The sequence below is a fragment of the Mustelus asterias genome, unplaced genomic scaffold (assembly GCF_964213995.1).
Source record: "Mustelus asterias unplaced genomic scaffold, sMusAst1.hap1.1 HAP1_SCAFFOLD_625, whole genome shotgun sequence".
NCBI lineage: Eukaryota > Metazoa > Chordata > Chondrichthyes > Carcharhiniformes > Triakidae > Mustelus > Mustelus asterias.
The window spans coordinates 13,708-32,066 of record NW_027590574.1 but is presented as its reverse complement, the minus strand read 5'-3'; the positions used below and the strand labels follow the sequence as shown (position 1 = coordinate 32,066).

Sequence of the window (18,359 nt, the reverse complement as noted above, 5' to 3'; positions counted from 1 at the left end):
CAGGGATATAGGTACTCCAAGGAATGAAGATAGATGGGTGACGGTTAGAGGGGCTGGGAGGAAGCAGTCAGTGCAGGGATCCCCTGTGGTCGTTCCCCTTGGCAACAAGTATTCCGCTTTGGATACAGATTAGGGGGACAACCTCCCAGTGGTAAGCCATGGTGACTGGATCTCCAGCACTGAGTCCGTCCCTGTGGCTCAGAAGGGAAAGGGGGAGAGCAATAGTTATTGGGGACTCATTAGTTAGAGGGATAGATAGGAGGTTCTGTGGCAGCAAAAGAGACTCACGGATGGTATGTTGCCTCCCGGGTGCCAGGGTCGGTGATGTCTTGATGTCTTGATGCACCTGTACAGGGCATTGGTGAGGCCGCAGCTGGAATACTGTGTGCAGTATTGGTCCCCTTATATGAGGAAGGATATATTGGCATTGGAGGGAGTGCAGAGAAGGTTCACCAGGTTGATACCGGAGATGAGGGGTTTGGATTATGAGGAGAGGCTGAGGAGATTGGGTTTGTACTCGTTGGAGTTTAGAAGGATGAGGGGGGATCTTATGGAGACTTATAAGGTAATGCGGGGGCTGGATAGGGTGGAGGCGGAGAGGTTCTTTCCATTTAGTAAGGAAGTTAAAACTAGAGGACACAGCCTCAAAATAAAGGGGGGTCGGTTTAAGACAGAGTTGAGGAGGAACTTCTTCTCCCAGAGGGTGGTGAATCTCTGGAATTCTCTGCCCACTCAGGTGGTGGAGGCTACCTCGCTGAATATGTTTAAAGCGCGGATGGATGGATTCCTGATCGGTAAGGGAATTAAGGGTTATGGGGATCAGGCGGGTAAGTGGTACTGATCCACGTCAGATCAGCCATGATCTTATTGAATGGCGGGGCAGGCTCGAGGGGCTAGATGGCCTACTCCTGCTCCTATTTTTTATGTTCTTATGTTCTTATGTCTCGGACCGTGTTTTCAGGATTCTTAAGGGGGAGGGGGAACAGTCACAAGTCGTGGTACACATCGGTACCAACGACATAGGTAAGAGAAGGGACGGGGATTTAAAACAGGAATTTAAGGAGCTAGGGTGGAAGCTGAGAGCCAAGACAAATCATGTTGTCATCTCTGGTTTGTTGCCGGTGCCATGTGATAGCGAGTTGAGGAACAGGGAGAGAGTGCAGATAAATACGTGGCTGCAGAGATGGTGCAGGAGAGAGGGTTTCAGCTACATGGATAATTGGAACACACTCTGGGGAAGGTGGGACCTGTACAAACAGTACAGGTTGCACCTGAACCAGAGGGGCACCAATATCCTGGGCGGGAAATTTGCTACGGCTCTTCAGGGGGGGTTTAAACTAATTTGTCAGGGGGAATGGGAAAAGGAGTTGTAGTCCAGAAGACAGTGTTGAGTGTAGTGAGGTACTGAAGAAGATATCAAGGTCGCAGGAGTGTACCGGCAGACAGGAAGGGGGGTTGAAGTGTGTCTACTTCAATGCAAGGAGCATCTGAAATAAGGTGGGTGAACTTGGAGCCTGGATTGGTACTTGGACTACGATGTTGTGGCCATTACGGAGACGTGGTTAGAACAGGGACAGGAATGGTTGTTGGAAGTTCCGGGGTATAGATGTTTCAGAAAGTAGGGAAGGTGGTAAAACAGGTGGTGGAGTTGCATTGTTAATCAAGGATAGTGTAACGGCTGCAGAAAGGCAGTTCGAGGGGGATCTGCCTACTGAGATAATATGGGCTGAAGTGAGAAATGGGAAAGGAGCGGTCACATTGTTAGGAGTTGTCGATAGGCCCCCAAATAGTAATAGAGATGAGGAGCAAGAAATTGCTAAGCAGATTATGGATAGGTGTGGAGGTCACAGGGTAGTTGTCATGGGTGACTTTAACTTTCCAAATATTGATTGGAACCTTTATAGGCCGAGTAGTTCGGATGGGGCAGTTTTTGTACAGTGTGTGCACGAGGGTTTCCTGACACAATATGTGGATGAGCCGACAAGAGGTGGGGCCACATTGGATTTGGTACTGGGAAATGAACCGGGCCAAGTGTTAGATTTTGTTGTGGGCGAGCACTTTGGAGATAGCGACCACAATTCGGTGTATTTTGTTATTGCAATGGAGAGGGATAGGACCGTACGGCAGGGCAAGGTTTATAATTGGAGGAGGGGTCATTATGATGCGATTAGGCAAGAATTAGGGAGCATAAGATGGGAACAGAAACTGTCAGGGAAAGGCACAAATGAAAAGTGGAGCTTGTTCAAGGAACAAATACTGCGTGTCCTTGATAGGTATGTCCCTATCAGGCAGGGAGGAAATGGCCGAGTGAGGGAACCATGGTTCACAAAAGAGGTTGAATGTCTTGTCAAGAGGAAGAAGGAAGCGTATGTAAGGATGAGAAAACAAGGTTACAAATTAGCAAGGAATGAGCTGAAAAAAGGGCTTAGGAGAGCTAGGAGGGGGCATGAGAAGTCCTTGGCGGGCGGATCAAGGAAAACCCCAAGGCTTTTTACTCTGTGAGGAATAAAAGAATGACCAGGATGAGGTTAGGGCCAGTCAAGGACAGTAGTGGGAACTTGTGCATGGAGTCAGAAGAGATAGGAGAGGCGATGAATGAATACTTTTCTTCAGTGTTCACCAAGGAGAGGGGCCATGTTATTGAGGATGAGTGTATGATACAGGCTGATCGGCTGGAGGAGGCAGATGTTCTGAGGGAAGATGTATTAGTAATTTTGAAAAACCTGAAGGTCGAGAAGTCCCCTGGGCCAGAAGAGATATATCCTAGGATTCTTTGGGAGGCAAGGGATGAGATTGCAGAGCCTTTAGCTTTGATCTTTGGGTCCTCACTGTCCACAGGGATAGTCATGATTGTGGAGATGCCGGCGTTGGACTGGGGTAAACACAGTAAGAAGTTTAACAACACCAGTTTAAAGTCCAACAGGTTTATTTGGTAGCAAAAGCCACACAAGCTTTCGGAGCTGCAAGTCCCTTCTTCAGGTGAGTGGGAATTCTGTTCACAAACAGAGCATATAAAGACACAAACTCAATTTACATGAATAATGGTTGGAATGCGAATACTTACAACTAATCAAGTCTTTAAGAAACAAAACAATGTGAGTGGAGAGAGCATCAAGACAGGCTAAAAAGATGTGTATTGTCTCCAGACAAGACAGCCAGTGAAACTCTGTGGGGGTTACAGATAGTGTGACATGAACCCAATCCGAAGAGGAAAGAGTCGAATTGGACTCCTCCGGAAGGCCGCTGCCCTCGACTTGACATAGAACATAGAACATAGAACATTACAGCGCAGAACAGGCCCTTCGGCCCACGATGTTGCACCGACCAGTTAAAAAAAAAACTGTGACCCTCCAACCTAAACCAATTTCTTTTCGTCCATGAACCTATCTACGGATCTCTTAAACGCCCCCAAACTAGGCGCATTTACTACTGATGCTGGCAGGGCATTCCAATCCCTCACCACCCTCTGGGTAAAGAACCTACCCCTGACATCGGTTCTATAACTACCCCCCCTCAATTTAAAGCCATGCCCCCTCGTGCTGGATTTCTCCATCAGAGGAAAAAGGCTATCACTATCCACCCTATCTAAACCTCTAATCATCTTATATGTTTCAATAAGATCCCCTCTTAGCCGCCGCCTTTCCAGCGAAAACAATCCCAAATCCCTCAGCCTCTCCTCATAGAATCTCCCCTCCATACCAGGCAACATCCTGGTAAACCTCCTCTGCACCCTCTCCAAAGCCTCCACATCCTTCCTGTAATGTGGGGACCAGAACTGCACACAGTACTCCAAGTGCGGCCGCACCAGAGTTGTGTACAGTTGCAACATAACGCTACGACTCCTAAATTCAATCCCCCTACCAATAAACGCCAAGATACCATATGCCTTCTTAACAACCTTATCTACTTGATTCCCAACTTTCAGGGATCTATGCACACCTACACCTAGATCCCTCTGCTCCTCCACACTATTCAAAGTCCTCCCGTTAGCCCTATACTCAACACATCTGTTATTCCTACCAAAGTGAATTACCTCACACTTCTCCGCATTAAACTCCATCCGCCACCTCTCGGCCCAACTTTGCAACCTGTCTAAGTCTTCCTGCAAACTACGACACCCTTCCTCACTGTCTACCACACCACCGACTTTGGTGTCATCAGCAAATTTGCTAATCCACCCAACTATACCCTCATCCAGATCATTAATAAATATTACAAACAGCAGTGGCCCCAAAACAGATCCCTGAGGTACACCACTTGTAACCGCACTCCATGATGAATATTTACTATCAACCACCACCCTCTGTTTCCTATCCGCTAGCCAATTCCTGATCCAATTTCCTAGATCACCCCCAATCCCATACATCTGCATTTTCTGCAGAAGCCTACCATGGTGAACCTTATCAAACGCCTTACTAAAATCCATATATACCACGTCCACTGCCTTGCCCCCATCCACCTCCTTGGTCACTTTCTCAAAAAACTCAATAAGGTTAGTAAGGCACGACCTACCTGCCACAAAACCATGCTGACTATCACCTATCAATTCATTACTCTCCAAATAACTATAAATCCTATCCCTTATAATTTTTTCCAACATCTTGCCGACAACAGAAGTGAGACTCACCGGTCTATAATTCCCGGGGAAGTCTCTGTTCCCCTTCTTAAACAATGGGACAACATTCGCTAACCTCCAATCTTCTGGTACTATACCAGAGGCCAACGACGACCTGAAGATCAGAGCCAGAGGCTCTGCAATCACTTCTCTTGCCTCCCAGAGAATCCTTGGATAAATCCCATCCGGACCAGGGGATTTATCTATTTTCAGACCCTCCAGAATATCCTGCACATCCTCCTTATCAACTGTAATACTGTCTATTCTACTCCCTTGCAACCCAGTGTCCTCCTCAGCTATATTCATGTCCCCTTGCGTGAACACCGAAGAGAAATATTGGTTCAATGCTTCACCAATCTCCTCCGGTTCCACACATAACTTCCCTCTGCCATCTATAACTGGCCCTAAACTTGCCCTAACCAACCTTCTGTTCTTGACATACCTATAGAACGCCTTAGGATTCTCTTTAACCCTATCCGCCAAAGTCTTCTCATGTCCCCTTTTAGCCCTTCTAAGCTCGCTCTTCAACTCCCTCTTAGCCAATCTAAAGCTTTCTAGTGCACTACCCGAGTGCTCACGTCTCATCCGAACATAAGCCTCCTTTTTCTTTTTAACCAACAAAGAAACTTTTTTGGTGCACCACGGTTCCCTAGCCCTACCAATTCCTCCTTGCCTGACAGGGACATACCTATCACAGACTCGCAGTAGCTGCTCCTTGAAAAAACTCCACATGTCGGACGTTCCCAGTCCCTGTAATCTCCTAGTCCAACCTATGTTTCCTAATTCTCTCCTAATAGCCTCATAATTACCCTTCCCCCAGCTAAAACCACTGGCCCGAGGTTCATGCCTATCCCTTTCCATCACTAAGGTGAACGTAACCGAATTGTGGTCACTATCACCAAAATGCACACCAACTTCCAAGTCTAGCACCTGGTCTGGCTCATTTCCCAGCACCAGATCCAATATAGCCTCACCTCTAGTTGGCCTGTCTACATACTGAGTCAAAAAACCTTCCTGCACGCTTTGAACAAAAACTGACCCCTCTAACGAGCTAGAGCTATAACAATTCCAGTCAATATTAGTCAAGTTAAAATCCCCCATAACAATTGCCCTATTACTTTCACTCCTAAGCAGGATTGACTCCGCAATCCTTTCCTCAACCTCTCTAGAACTTTTAGGAGGTCTATAAAAGACTCCCAACAGGGTGACCTCTCCTCTCCTATTTCTAATCTCCGCCCATACTAAGTCCTCATCAAACCTCCTCTCTGACACTGTGATACAATCTCTGACCAATAATGCTACCCCTCCCCCTCTTCTACCTCCTTCCCTACTTCGACTAAAACATTTGAACCCCGGGACCTGCAGCATCCATTCCTGCCCCTGCTCTACCCATGTCTCTGAAATAGCCACAACATCGAAGTCCCAGGTACTGATCCACGCTGCAAGTTCACCCACTTTATTGCGAATACTCCTGGCATTGAAGTATACACATTTCAAACCCTGCTCCACCCCACCTCTGCAATGCCGTGCATTGCAGTCCCCATCCATGCATCCCTCACTTTCAGCCCCACTACTCAGGATCCCTCCCCCCCCCCCGAATCAGTTTAAACCTCCCTGCATGGCCTTAGCAAATTTACCCCCCAGGATATTGGTCCCCTTCTGATTAAGGTGTAGACCATCCTTCTCATAGAGGTCACACCTTCCCCAGTACGAGCCCCAATTGCTTAAGTACCTGAACCCCTCCCTCCTGCACCATCCCCTCAGCCATGAATTCAAACCTTCCCTCTCCCTATTCCTCTCTAAACTATCCCGTGGTACAGGCAAGAGTCCAGAGATAACCACTCTGTCAGTCTTGGCCTTTAGTTTCCACCCCAACTCCATAAATCCAATAAACTATATTGCTTTATCTCTAAATTGTCCCCTTTAAATAATTTTGACGTGAAATTTGATCCCGATCAGACTGGATTTCTTTTGGTAAGCCATATTGGGTAAAAGATTTGATCAATTCCTCTGCCACTTTCTTGGCTGAAATACTTCTGAGTGGGATGACTTCAGGAAATCTAATTGCTATATCCATGATCGTCAACAAATATTGATTTGTAGTGTGTTTGTTTTGATAAGGGGCCCAAACAATCATGAAAAAAAGGTTCTTCAAAAGCTGTTTAATTTCTTTTAAATTTAATAGGGATGAAAGGCACTGGTTTAATTACATCTTGTGGTTTCCACACCACTTGGCAGAAATAGCTACATCTGTGTAATCTAGCTTTGGTTTTGGTTTTCCTTATCCCCAAATGGTATCTCATGAGCTATTCTTAGAATCTGTTTTCTGTATTCAGGAGGTAGTGTAATCTGATGTTCTTGTACCCATGTGTCATTTGCACTCACCTGTGCTGGTCTTTACTTTCTCATCAGGACTTTATCCTTGAAATAACATTCAGGAATGCACTGTGCTTCCGGCGTTGAATAGGCTGCTTGATGAATTTGGTGTAATTTGGACTGTTTTTGACTGAGCGACAGTAATCTGTTTGAAGTAAACATATCTGTCTCTTTATCTTCACTTGCTCCCCCCTGCAGTCTGGTTTGTTTTATCTTGCTCCTATTTAACTTTGTGCCTGTGATCTCGTCAGTACATAATCTGAGAGCATTCCAGGAAATTATTTTTGTAAGGACTTTGTAGCTAGGTTGTATATAGGCTGTTCAGCTACCGTGCATATCACCACTACCTGTGATCCTGCCACATCACTCCCCAAAATAGAATGAATCCCTGCAATAGGTAATTTCTCAACCAATCCTGCAATTACCTGTCTGACACTATAGTTAAGAAAGCCCACCGATGCCTGTACTTTCTCAGAAGATGAAGGAAATTTGGCATGTCAGCTCCGACTCTCACCAGTTTCTGTAGATGCACCCCCTCCCATCCATTGACTCTGTCTACACTCCCCGCTGCCTTGGGAAAGCAACTAGCATAATTAAGGACCCCACGCACCCCAGACATTCTCTCTTCCACTTTCTTCCGTCGGGAAAAAGATACAAAAGTCTGATGTCACGTACCAACCCCGACTCGAGAACAGCTTCTTCCCTGCTGCTGTCAGACTTTTGAATGGACCTACCTCGCATTATGTTGATCATTCTCTGCACGCTAGCTATGACTGTAACACTACATTCTACACTCTGTTTCCTTTTCTATGTACGGCATGCTTTGAATGTATAGCGCGCAAGAACAATACTTTTCATTGTATGCTAATACATGTGACAATAATAAATCAAATGATCCTTAAGTTACCTTCATGAGTGGGATTTTACCGTTTCCCCCATGAATGCTTGTAATCAGAACTTTTTTTTTAGCATCCCTTCAGGACAACAAATATCTTTATCCCACAAAATTAATTGCACAATATTCAGCACCATTTGCAACTTCTCAAATACTGAAGCAGTTCATGTTCAAATGCAACAAGATCTGGACAATATGGGGCTTGGGCTGACAACTGGCAAGTAACATTCGCACCACACAAATGCTATGCCATGACCATCACTAATAAGAGACACTCTAACCACCACTCCTTGGCATTCCATGGTGTTGCCATCACTGAACCCCACTGTCAACATTCTTCGTGCTACCATTGACCAGAAACTCAGCTTGCTCACTCTATGCATAAATTCAACCTGCTTTTCTTGTTCTCCATTCTCTGGTTTCATTTTTCACTTCTTAAAATTGATAACTCCAATCAGCTTTCCCCTTAATAACCAGCATTCTGATTTCAGGTGGCCCAGTTTATTGCAATTATGACATCTAACCCTCTTGACCTCTTTCCGAAGAAACCTCTTTAGCACTGTCTTTTCTCTGTGATAGTGAAAACTTTGAGAGTTTCAGCCACTCCCCTTTTCCTTGACTGTCTTTTCTCACTCCTTCCTGTTTTCTGTCTTCTTCTGATTTAAAAGGTTTGCTTCTGTGGACCAGTTTGTAATCACATTTAGCTCTGCTGCCTGTCTCACAGTCTGACTCTTTGATTGTTAGGATGCATGTGGAGGAACAAAGAAATTGAATTTTTAAACTCTTTTAAAACCATCACCTCTCTATGGGTTTCAAACATTTCAAGCAAGCTTGTATCCAACGATGAAAATTGTTTTCCTTTAATCTTGCTAATTCAAGATGAGTTTGCCCAGGCTGTTTACTTGTGTTTTGAAATTTCTGTCTATATGCCTCAAAGAACAAAACAAAGAACAATACAGCACAGGAACAGGCCCTTCGGCCCTCCAAGCCCGCGCCGCTCCCTGGTCCAAACTAGACCATTCTTTTGTATCCCTCCATTCCCACTCCGTTCATTTGGCTGTCTAGATAAGTCTTAAACGTTCCCAATGTGTCCGCCTCCACCACCTTGCCTGGCAGCGCATTCCAGGCCCCCACCACCCTCTGTGTAAAATATGTCCGTCTGATATCTGTGTTAAACCTCCCCCCCTTCACCTTGAACCTATGACCCCTCGTGAACATCACCACCGACCTGGGGAAAAGCTTCCCACCGTTCACCCTATCTATGCCTTTCATAATTTTATACACCTCTATTAAGTCTCCCCTCATCCTCCGTCTTTCCAGGGAGAACAACCCCAGTTTACCCAATCTCTCCTCATAACTAAGCCCCTCCATACCAGGTAACATCCTGGTAAACCTCCTCTGTACTCTCTCCAAAGCCTCCATGTCCTTCTGGTAGTGTGGCGACCAGAACTGGACGCAGTATTCCAGATGCGGCCGAACCAACGTTCTATACACCTGCAACATCAGACCCCAACTTTTATACTCTATGCCCCGTCCTATAAAGGGAAGCATGCCATATGCCTTCTTCACCACCTTCTCCACCTGTGACGTCACTTTCAAGGATCTGTGGACTTGCACACCCAGGTCCCTCTGCGTATCTACACCCTTTATGGTTCTGCCATTTATCATATAGCTCCTCCCTACATTATTTCTACCAAAATGCATCACTTCGCATTTATCAGGATTGAACTCCATCTGCCATTTCTTTGCCCAAATTTCCAGCCTATCTATATCCTTCTGTAGCTTCTGACAATGCTCCTCACTATCTGCAAGTCCTGCCAATTTTGTGTCGTCCGCAAACTTACTGATCACCCCAGTTACACCTTCTTCCAGATCATTTATATAAATCACAAACAGCAGAGGTCCCAATACAGAGCCCTGTGGAACACCACTAGTCACAGGCCTCCAGCCGGAAAAAGACCCTTCCACTACCACCCTCTGTCTTCTGTGACCAAGCCAGTTCTCCATATACACGAAGGGCAACTCTTTTGACAGTCTCATTGTCCTTCAATCTACCCCCCCTCCAAAGATGCATATATAACCTACAAATTTACTCAGCAAGGGGATTGTCTAATTCTCTTGTCACCATCTTATTTTTTTAGCTACCTTTTCAAAAGATATAAAGAGTGCTTCTACATCATGTTCCTCAAATTTTGGAAGTACCTATACAAATTTAAAAATTGTTCCCATTAAGTTCATGTGTAGAGCTGCTTTCCCCCTCACCTTGCTGTAGTGTCTCTACTTTGACTTGTTGCATTCTGAGCTCAAATTCTCTGTCTTGTTTTCTTTTTCTGCAATTGCGAACTACTGCATTTCCTGCATTTCCTGCAACTCCTGAATGCCTGCTAATTCTACTGCCTCATGTTGTTTTTTAGAGAAGTGGGTTTTGCTGGATGTCTGTGGTATGTTTAAGTGCTCTGCTCGTCTTTCCACAATCTTGGATTTCTTTAACAGTATTAGTGAACTTAGCTCCAATTTCCCTGCCAATTGTAACAGCTTAGCATTAGGCATGTTTTTCAATTTTGCCGCGGTTATGTTATCCTCTTCCAATTAAGTATGGACTAGAGTGAGCCATTTGTTCTGCAGTCTTTTACTTTGAAAAATACATTTTCACTTGCTTTCCACGTTTCTCATACTCGTTACTTTTATAAGTCAAATTTTCTACACCAAAAGAATTATGCTTTTTAAAATATCCTGATCCAAGAGCCCCCAATTTTCTATATTACAAAACCCCACTGACGTTACGTGTGGGAGTGTTCCAAGCTCAAACATGGGTTTCATGTGGTGTTTTTATTTTTGGATATTAATGTGAAATGTTTGCAGAAACACTGAGAACTCAGACCCACTTTCGCTAAACAAATAAAGACAAGTATTAATTAACTAGAAGAAAGATAACGCAAAGATATATTTGTGTTATATATTTCAGCAAATTAACTGAGCATTTAGGCCCTCAAAGACTGAAAACCCAAAAATATCTGTTTCTCCCATAATCCTAAACTCTGTTGAGACCCTTTTTCCCAACCAACAGCCATAAACCAATTGGTTAAATCTAGCCAGTGATTACCACACCGCACAGCCTAAGTGACCAGGACATGGGAATGGTCTTCAGTTCAGGAAAGACCTTTGGACAAACTAATTTTTGTTTCAGCACTCCTTCTCTAGCTGAGCTGTTTCCTGGGATGGCTTCTCATCTCGTTCTTTGCTACTGCTTCTTGAACACCCTCTGTGTCTAAACTGCTTCCAAGATCACAGCACTCTGACTACTAATTGCAAAGAACAAAGAAAATTATAGCACAGGAACAGGCCTTTCAACCCTCCAAGCCTGCACCGACCATGCTGCCCGACTGAACTAAAACTCCTACCCTCCTGGGGACCATATCCCTTTATTCCCTTCCTCTTCATTTATTTGTCACTTGCCCTTAAAAGTCATTATCATATCTGCTTCGTCTATCTCCCCCGGCAGTGAGTTCCAGGCACCCACTCTGTGTAAAAATAAACTTGCCTCATACATCTCCTTTAAACCTTGCCCCTCGCATCTTAAACCTATGCCCCCGAGTAATTGACTCTTCCACCCTGGGAAAAAAGCTTCTGACTATCCAACACCCACAGTGGTTAGCACTTTTACCTCACAGTGCCAGTGACCCAGGTTCGATTCCAGCCTTAGTTGACCCTGTGTGGAGTTTGCCAATTCTCCCTGTGTCTGTGTGGGTTTCCTCCTAGTTTCTTCCCATTGTGATGTGCAGCTTAGGTGGATTGGCCATGGTAAATTGCCGCTTAGTGTTCCAAGATGTGTAGGTTAGGGGGATTAGTGAGGAAAATGCATGGGGTTACAGTTATGGTGGGGCAGGTGAGCCTGGGAAAGATACTCTTGTCGGAGAGTCGGCGCAGACTCGGGCTGAATGGCCTTCTTCTGCATTGTAGGGATTCGATGATTCTTAGTTGCTTCCCAGAAATGGTTTACAGAATAGATGGCAGATGGATTTTACTTGTGGGGAATAAAAACACTTTACTAAGCATCCTAACATTTAGTGACAAATGGCCAAGCAAGCCACTCAGTTCCAGTGCAATCAGAGACAGACTACAAATGCTGGCCCAGCCAGTGACTCCCATATCCCACGAATTAATTAAAAGAAAATGAAGAATTCTTTGAAACATTCTTGTTAACATGTGCTGTGGTTAGAAGGGAGCCTGTAGATGTACAAGATGATGCCGGAGCTTGGTGACTTCTTGCAAGCTGTCCCCCAGCATGCCTTTTAATTCTATCTTTTACTCTCGCTCTGTGCTTTTAAAACTGTACTCTTACAAACTCTAATAATGCCCTATTTAACACTACATTCTGCACCCACTCCTTTCCTTCTCCCCTATGTACTTTATGAACAGTATGCTTTGTATAGCGCGCAAGAAACAATACTGTATACCAATACATGTGATGATAAATCAAATCCAATCAAAGACATATTGTACTTGGATTTCCAGAAAACATTTGATACAGTGCCACATCAAAGATTAATCAGAAAATAAAAGCTCATGGTATCGGGGGTATTAGTTGGTATTAGTTGGATTGAAGATTGGCTGTCACGAAACAGAATATGCAGAAATGGATCTTTGTCTAATTGACTAGATGTGATGAGTGGAGTCCCGCAGGGGTCTGTGCTGTCTGGAGCCTCAATGTTTTTATAATTTACACCAATGACTGAGATGAGAGGAGCGGTGGTAGCTAAATTTGCAGACAGTGCAAAGATGGATAGGAAAGTATGCTGTGAAGAAGACAGTTGAAGTTTGCAGATGGATATAGATAGATTGAGTGAGTGGACAAAAATCTTGCAGATGGAGTGGCAAAGTGTGAAATTGTTCATTTTGGTGGGAAGAATGAAGAAACAGTATGAGCTAAATGGAGAACGATTGCAGAATGCTGCGATACAAAGGGATATAGGTTCAGTAAATATAAAAGGTTAGTGTGCAGGTACAACATGTAATCAAGAAGGCTAATGGAATGCTATCCTTTATTACAAGAGGAGTTGAACATAAAAGTAAGGATGCTATGCCTCATTTATGCAGGACATTGGTGAGACTGCACCTTGAACACTGCAGTTTTGGTCTCTTCATTAAAAAAATATGTAAATGCGTTGGGGGCATTCTAGAAGAGGTTTACCAGAATACTTGGAATGAACAGGTTGTCTCATGAAAGGCAGGGCATGTTTGCACAAGAGTTTAGAAGAGTGAGAAGTGACTTCAGTGAAGTATATAAGATCTTGAATGATGTTGACAAGGTGGACATTGAAAGCATGTATCCTCTAGTGGGTGAGCCCACAACTGTTTTAAAATGAGGGGTCACCCTTATTGGACAGGTGAGATTCAATAAAAGCATCTTTGCACTCAGGCTTATGCCTCCATTAAACTACCTAGAAGCCATTATATTTGTACTGCAAAAATGTCCTCTTGTGTTCTTTAGTTTCTCTTGAACTATGTTGAACTGGAACCATTATATTCTTTGTCTCTTTTATTTGGGGTGCGGTTATCACTAACTGAAAGCCTGTGATGTTTATATTCTGACAGTGGTTAGAGACCAGACCCAACAGACAGGTTTGCCCTGTTTGCAAAGCAGGCATCAGTCGAGACAAAGTCATTCCCCTTTATGGAAGAGGAAGTACAGGTCAGCAGGATCCAAGGTGAGACAATCAATGAAACAACACCACGTCAACTCCGATCCATCCTGATAAGCAAGAAGGGGACTGGGGAGAGGGTCATTCATTAATTTGTAATTGGTGAATACGGTACAAGTTGTGCATTTATATGGAACATCGCCGAGGCTGAATGGCATTTCTCTTTATTTTTTGTGATATTAATGATTTGACTTGTGAGTGATGTGCTTCAGGAAAGATGAAGTATTTTAATTCGATTCTCAATGTAAATGATAATTTTATTAATCTCACTTCAAATATAGGAGAAGTCACTAATTGAAAACCTCTGATATTTGTATTTTTTGTTTGTTTGATAGACGCAATGAAATGAGAATCTCCCCTTTTAAATACAATCTTTTCAGTGCTCCCGTTCAGTGGGTAGCTGGAATGCTACCATATTCTGTCAAGACGTTTTTCGTGTAACTTAAGACAGTTTTATTTGGTGAAGCTAATGTCCTGCTATGTGATTTTGGAGAGGATTCAACAAGCAGTAGACTGGAACCTGGGCTCAGTACTTAAACAGTTGGAATTGCCATTTGTAAATTGAATCATGATGCTATGCATTAATTTTTCAAATGCAGATCACATTCCACAGGGTGCTTTCAGACATATGAACTGTGCATGTCAGTTTAGGAAGATAGTGGTTTAGTGATATTGTCACTGGATTAGTAATCTAGAGATATGCAGGGTCATGCTCCAGGGACCTGAGTTCAAATTCCAACAGAGCCGATGGTGAAATTTGAATTCAATAAAAATTTTGGATTGAGTCTAATGAAGATCATGAAATCATTGTTCATTGTCCTTAAAAATCCATCTGGTTCACTAATGTCTTTTAGGGAAGGCTGTCCTTACCTGTTCTGGCCGACTTGTGATTCCAGACCCACAGCAATGTGGTTGAAACCATAGAAACCCTACAGTGCAGAAGGAGGCCATTCGGCCCATCGAGTATGCACCGACCACAATCCCAACCAGGCCCTACCCCCATATCCCTACATATTTACCCACTAATCCCTCTAACCTACGCATCTCAGGACTCTAAGGGGCAATTTTTAGCATGGCCAATCAACCTAACCCGCACATCTTTGGACTGTGGGAGGAAACTGGAGCACCCGGAGGAAACCCACGCAGACACGAGGAGAATATGCAAACTCCACACAGACAGTGACCCAAGCTGGGAATCGAACCCAGGTCCCTGGAGCTGTGAAGCAGCAATGCTAACCACTGTGCTACCGTGCCATCCAATGACTCTTAAATGCCCTCTGAAAATAGCCAGCAAGCCACTCATTTCTAGGGCAATTAGCGATGGGCCCAGCCAGCGACCTCAATGTTTTGGATAAGAGACCAAAGGTAATATTTCCAAGTTTGTTGACAACACCAAACTTGGTGAGGTGAGTGGTGAGGAGGATGTTGAGGGGCTTCAAGGTCATTCAGACAAGTTGAATGAGTGGGCAAATATATGGCAGATGCAGTATAAATGTGAAATTATTCTCTCTGGATGGAGAAACAGAATGGCAGAGCGTTATTTAAATAGTGATAGATTGATAAATGTTGATATACAAAAGGACCTGGGTGTCCTTGTACATCAGTCACTGAAAACAAGCGTGCAGGTATAGCAGGCAGTTAGGAGGACAAACGCCATGTTGGCCTTTATTGCAAGAGGACTTGAGTGAAGGAGCAAAGAATGTCTTCATAGAATCATAGAAACCCTACAGTGCAGAAGGAGGCCATTCGGCCCATCGAGTCTGCACTGACCACAATCCCACCCAGGCCCTACCCCCACATATTTACCCGCTAATCCCTCTAACCTATGCATCCCAGGACTCTAAGGGGCAATTTTTAACCTGGCCAATCAACCTAACCCGCACATCTTTGGTCTTACTGCAGCTGGGCAGGGCTCTGGTGAAATCACACCTTGGGCATCATGTGCAGTTTTGGTCTTTTGCTTTAGAAAGGATATACTTGCCATAGAGGCAATGCAGTGAAGGTTCACAAGACTAATTCCTAAAATGGTGAGATTGTGACAACTGGGCTTTGTACTCACTGGAATTTAGAAGAATGAGAGGGGATCTGATTGGAATATATAAAATTCTGACAGGGCTGGGCAGACTGGATGCAGGGATGTTGTTTCCTCTGGGTGGGGAGGGGGACACACGGAGGTTAGGGGTCCAGAACCAAGGGGTTGCAGTGGCAGGATGAGGAATAAGCAATTTAGGAGGAGAAACTTCTTCACTCAGAGGATGGTGAATCTGTAAAATTCTCTACCACAGAAGCTGTGGCGGCCAAATTACTGAATATATTTAAGAAGGAAATAGATATCTTGGTGTCAAAGGGTATGGGGAGAGTGAGAATATGGTGTTGAGTCAGAAGATCAGCCACAATCACACTCAGTAGTGGAGCAGGCTTGAAAGGCCGGCTGGCTTATTCCTGCTCCTATTTGCTATGTCTATGACACCCACACCCCATGAATTAATAAAGAAAATGCTTTGATCTGTTTTTACTGGTGGGAATGAGGAGTAAAGATAAGGTGGATGGGCATGCACAGAGAGATTGTTAATTGATTCTTTTAATTCATGTTATGGGACATTAGTGTCACTGGCTGGACCAGCATTTATTGTCCATCCCTAACTGCCCTCCAGAGGGCCGTTGAGAGTCAACTATATTGCTGTGGCTCTGGAGTCACATGTAGGCCAGACCAGGTAAGGATGGCAGATTTCCTTCCCTAAAGGACATTAGTGAACAACATGGGTTTTTATGACAATCAACAGTCATTGATTAGACTTTCAATTCCAGGTTTTTACTAAATTTAGATTTCACCATCTGTTGGGGTGAAATTTGAACCTGTGCTGCTTGCACTGGATCTCTGGATTAACTAGTTCAGTGACAATACAACTGTGCCACTGCCTCCTATGAACTACAAGGAATCTCTCCCTTGTAGAATTGAGGCCAGCAAGATTAGGACAAGCTGAAGGCCTTCCATCATCAATCCTGATCCCCTGCAGACTGTCACCTGTTTTGAAAACAGCATTTAAACAATTAACGTGGAGAACCCTTCAGGCATATAAGCATTTGTCTGGAAGTTGGAAACTGTGATGCACTTCTGGAACTGACCAGGTTTTGAATGGAGGTGATGTCCCCAATGTTAGTTAACGTTTGGATTGACCTCTTCCCATGATATTTTCTAACTTTTGGGTCCTGTTTACATTACAGTGCAGAGAAGGTTCACAAGGATGTTGCCGGGACTCGAGAAGCTGAGTTAGAGAGAGAGATTGAATAGGTTGGGACTTTATTCCCTGGAGCGTAGAAGAATGAGGGGAGATTTGATAGAGGTGTATAAGATTTTGATGGGTATAGATAGAGTGAATGCAAGCAGGCTTTTTCCACTGAGGCTAGGGGAGAAAAAAAACAGAGGGCATGGGTTAAGGGTGAAAGGAGAAAAGTTTAAAGGGAATATTAGGGGGGGCTTCTTCACACAGAGAGTGGTGGGAGTGTGGAATGAGCTGCCGGATAAAGTGGTAACTTTTAACATTTAAGAAAAACTTGGACGGGTTCATGGATGAGAGGGGTGTGGATGGATATGGTCCAAGTGCAGGTCAGTGGGACTAGGCAAAAAATGGTTCGGCACAGACAAGAAGGGCCAAAAGGCCTGTTTCTGAGCTGTAATTTTCTATGGTTCTACAGCAATTCTAAACTGGTAGCTGTCAGAGATAACAATGTGGATTAAAGGGCAGCCTGTTATTTTGATAGTGTAAATAGTTGCAATATAGTTGGTGAAAATTGCTGAAAGGCTGGATAAGGATGCTGAATGTGGACTAACGAATAAGTTAGTACCCATTGTGTACAGGTTTTGTGCAGTCATTCACAGCTCATTTGTGTTTGGCAAGAGGAAAGTGATCCTGAAGTTTGCCAGACTGTTATCAAAACTTAAATAAATGCCTTTAGCACTCATTTCCACACTCCTCCCCTGCCTTATTCTCAAAGTTGACTCAATTCCCACCGCAATAAATGTCTTGTCAGCATCACAGCTCATTCAAATAATTCAGAATGGGGAATGCTTTACTTTTCATTCTGTGTAAGATTACAAACATCTACATTTTACTGCCATCCCCATTAGTTGGGTCTTGTTGCCCTGTGGGAAAATGCTTGGAGGGCTCTCCTGTATTCACACAGCTCCCCATGCTTCAGGGCCGTGGTTTTTATTGTTTATCAGTCCCATTCTTCTCAATATTTGTTTGTTTTAAATAGGTTATTTGTAAAGTTTATGGGATATCATCATTTTTGTTTAGGGTTTATGTGCTTAAATTCAGCAGAAGCAATTGGATTCATTCTGGCACATTTCATAAACACCTTTAAATTTTGTACTATTTTAGAGAGAAAACCCCTCCAAGACCACAAGGCCAGAGACCTGAGCCAGAGAGTAGAGGGGTGAGTGCTTCTTCATTCATTTCAGCAGCTGGAAGGCGAAGAGAGAAATTGGGAGGAGGTGGATGGTTTGTGGTAACTGTGGGATAGTCAATGTCTTCCTTTAAGTTTGTGTCGCATTCCTGATACAAACAGATTGAAACGTAGAAGCAAGAGTGAATTATTCAGCTCCTCCAGTCTGTTATACAATCACAGAGCAGTATGAGGCTATTCAGCCCATTGAATCTTTCAATTAACTAATCGTGCTCCAACCCTCTTTCTCATATTGCTGCATTTTTTTCCCCCAATATCCTTTTAAAGGCTACTACTGACTCTGTAGTATCACATCCGAGAG

General features: G+C 44.0%; 1 protein-coding gene across 1 annotated transcript in view; it reads left to right on the top strand.

Annotated features, from left to right (window-relative positions):
* The window catches only part of LOC144487157 (E3 ubiquitin-protein ligase RNF185-like), a 108,871-nt gene that overhangs the window by 76,967 nt on the left and 13,545 nt on the right, over nucleotides 1-18,359 (top strand). The window contains exons 2-3 of the mRNA XM_078205218.1: nucleotides 13,482-13,594; nucleotides 17,974-18,028. Coding sequence (XP_078061344.1) covers nucleotides 13,482-13,594; nucleotides 17,974-18,028 — 168 coding nt within the window. The remainder of the gene's footprint in view (nucleotides 1-13,481; nucleotides 13,595-17,973; nucleotides 18,029-18,359) is intronic.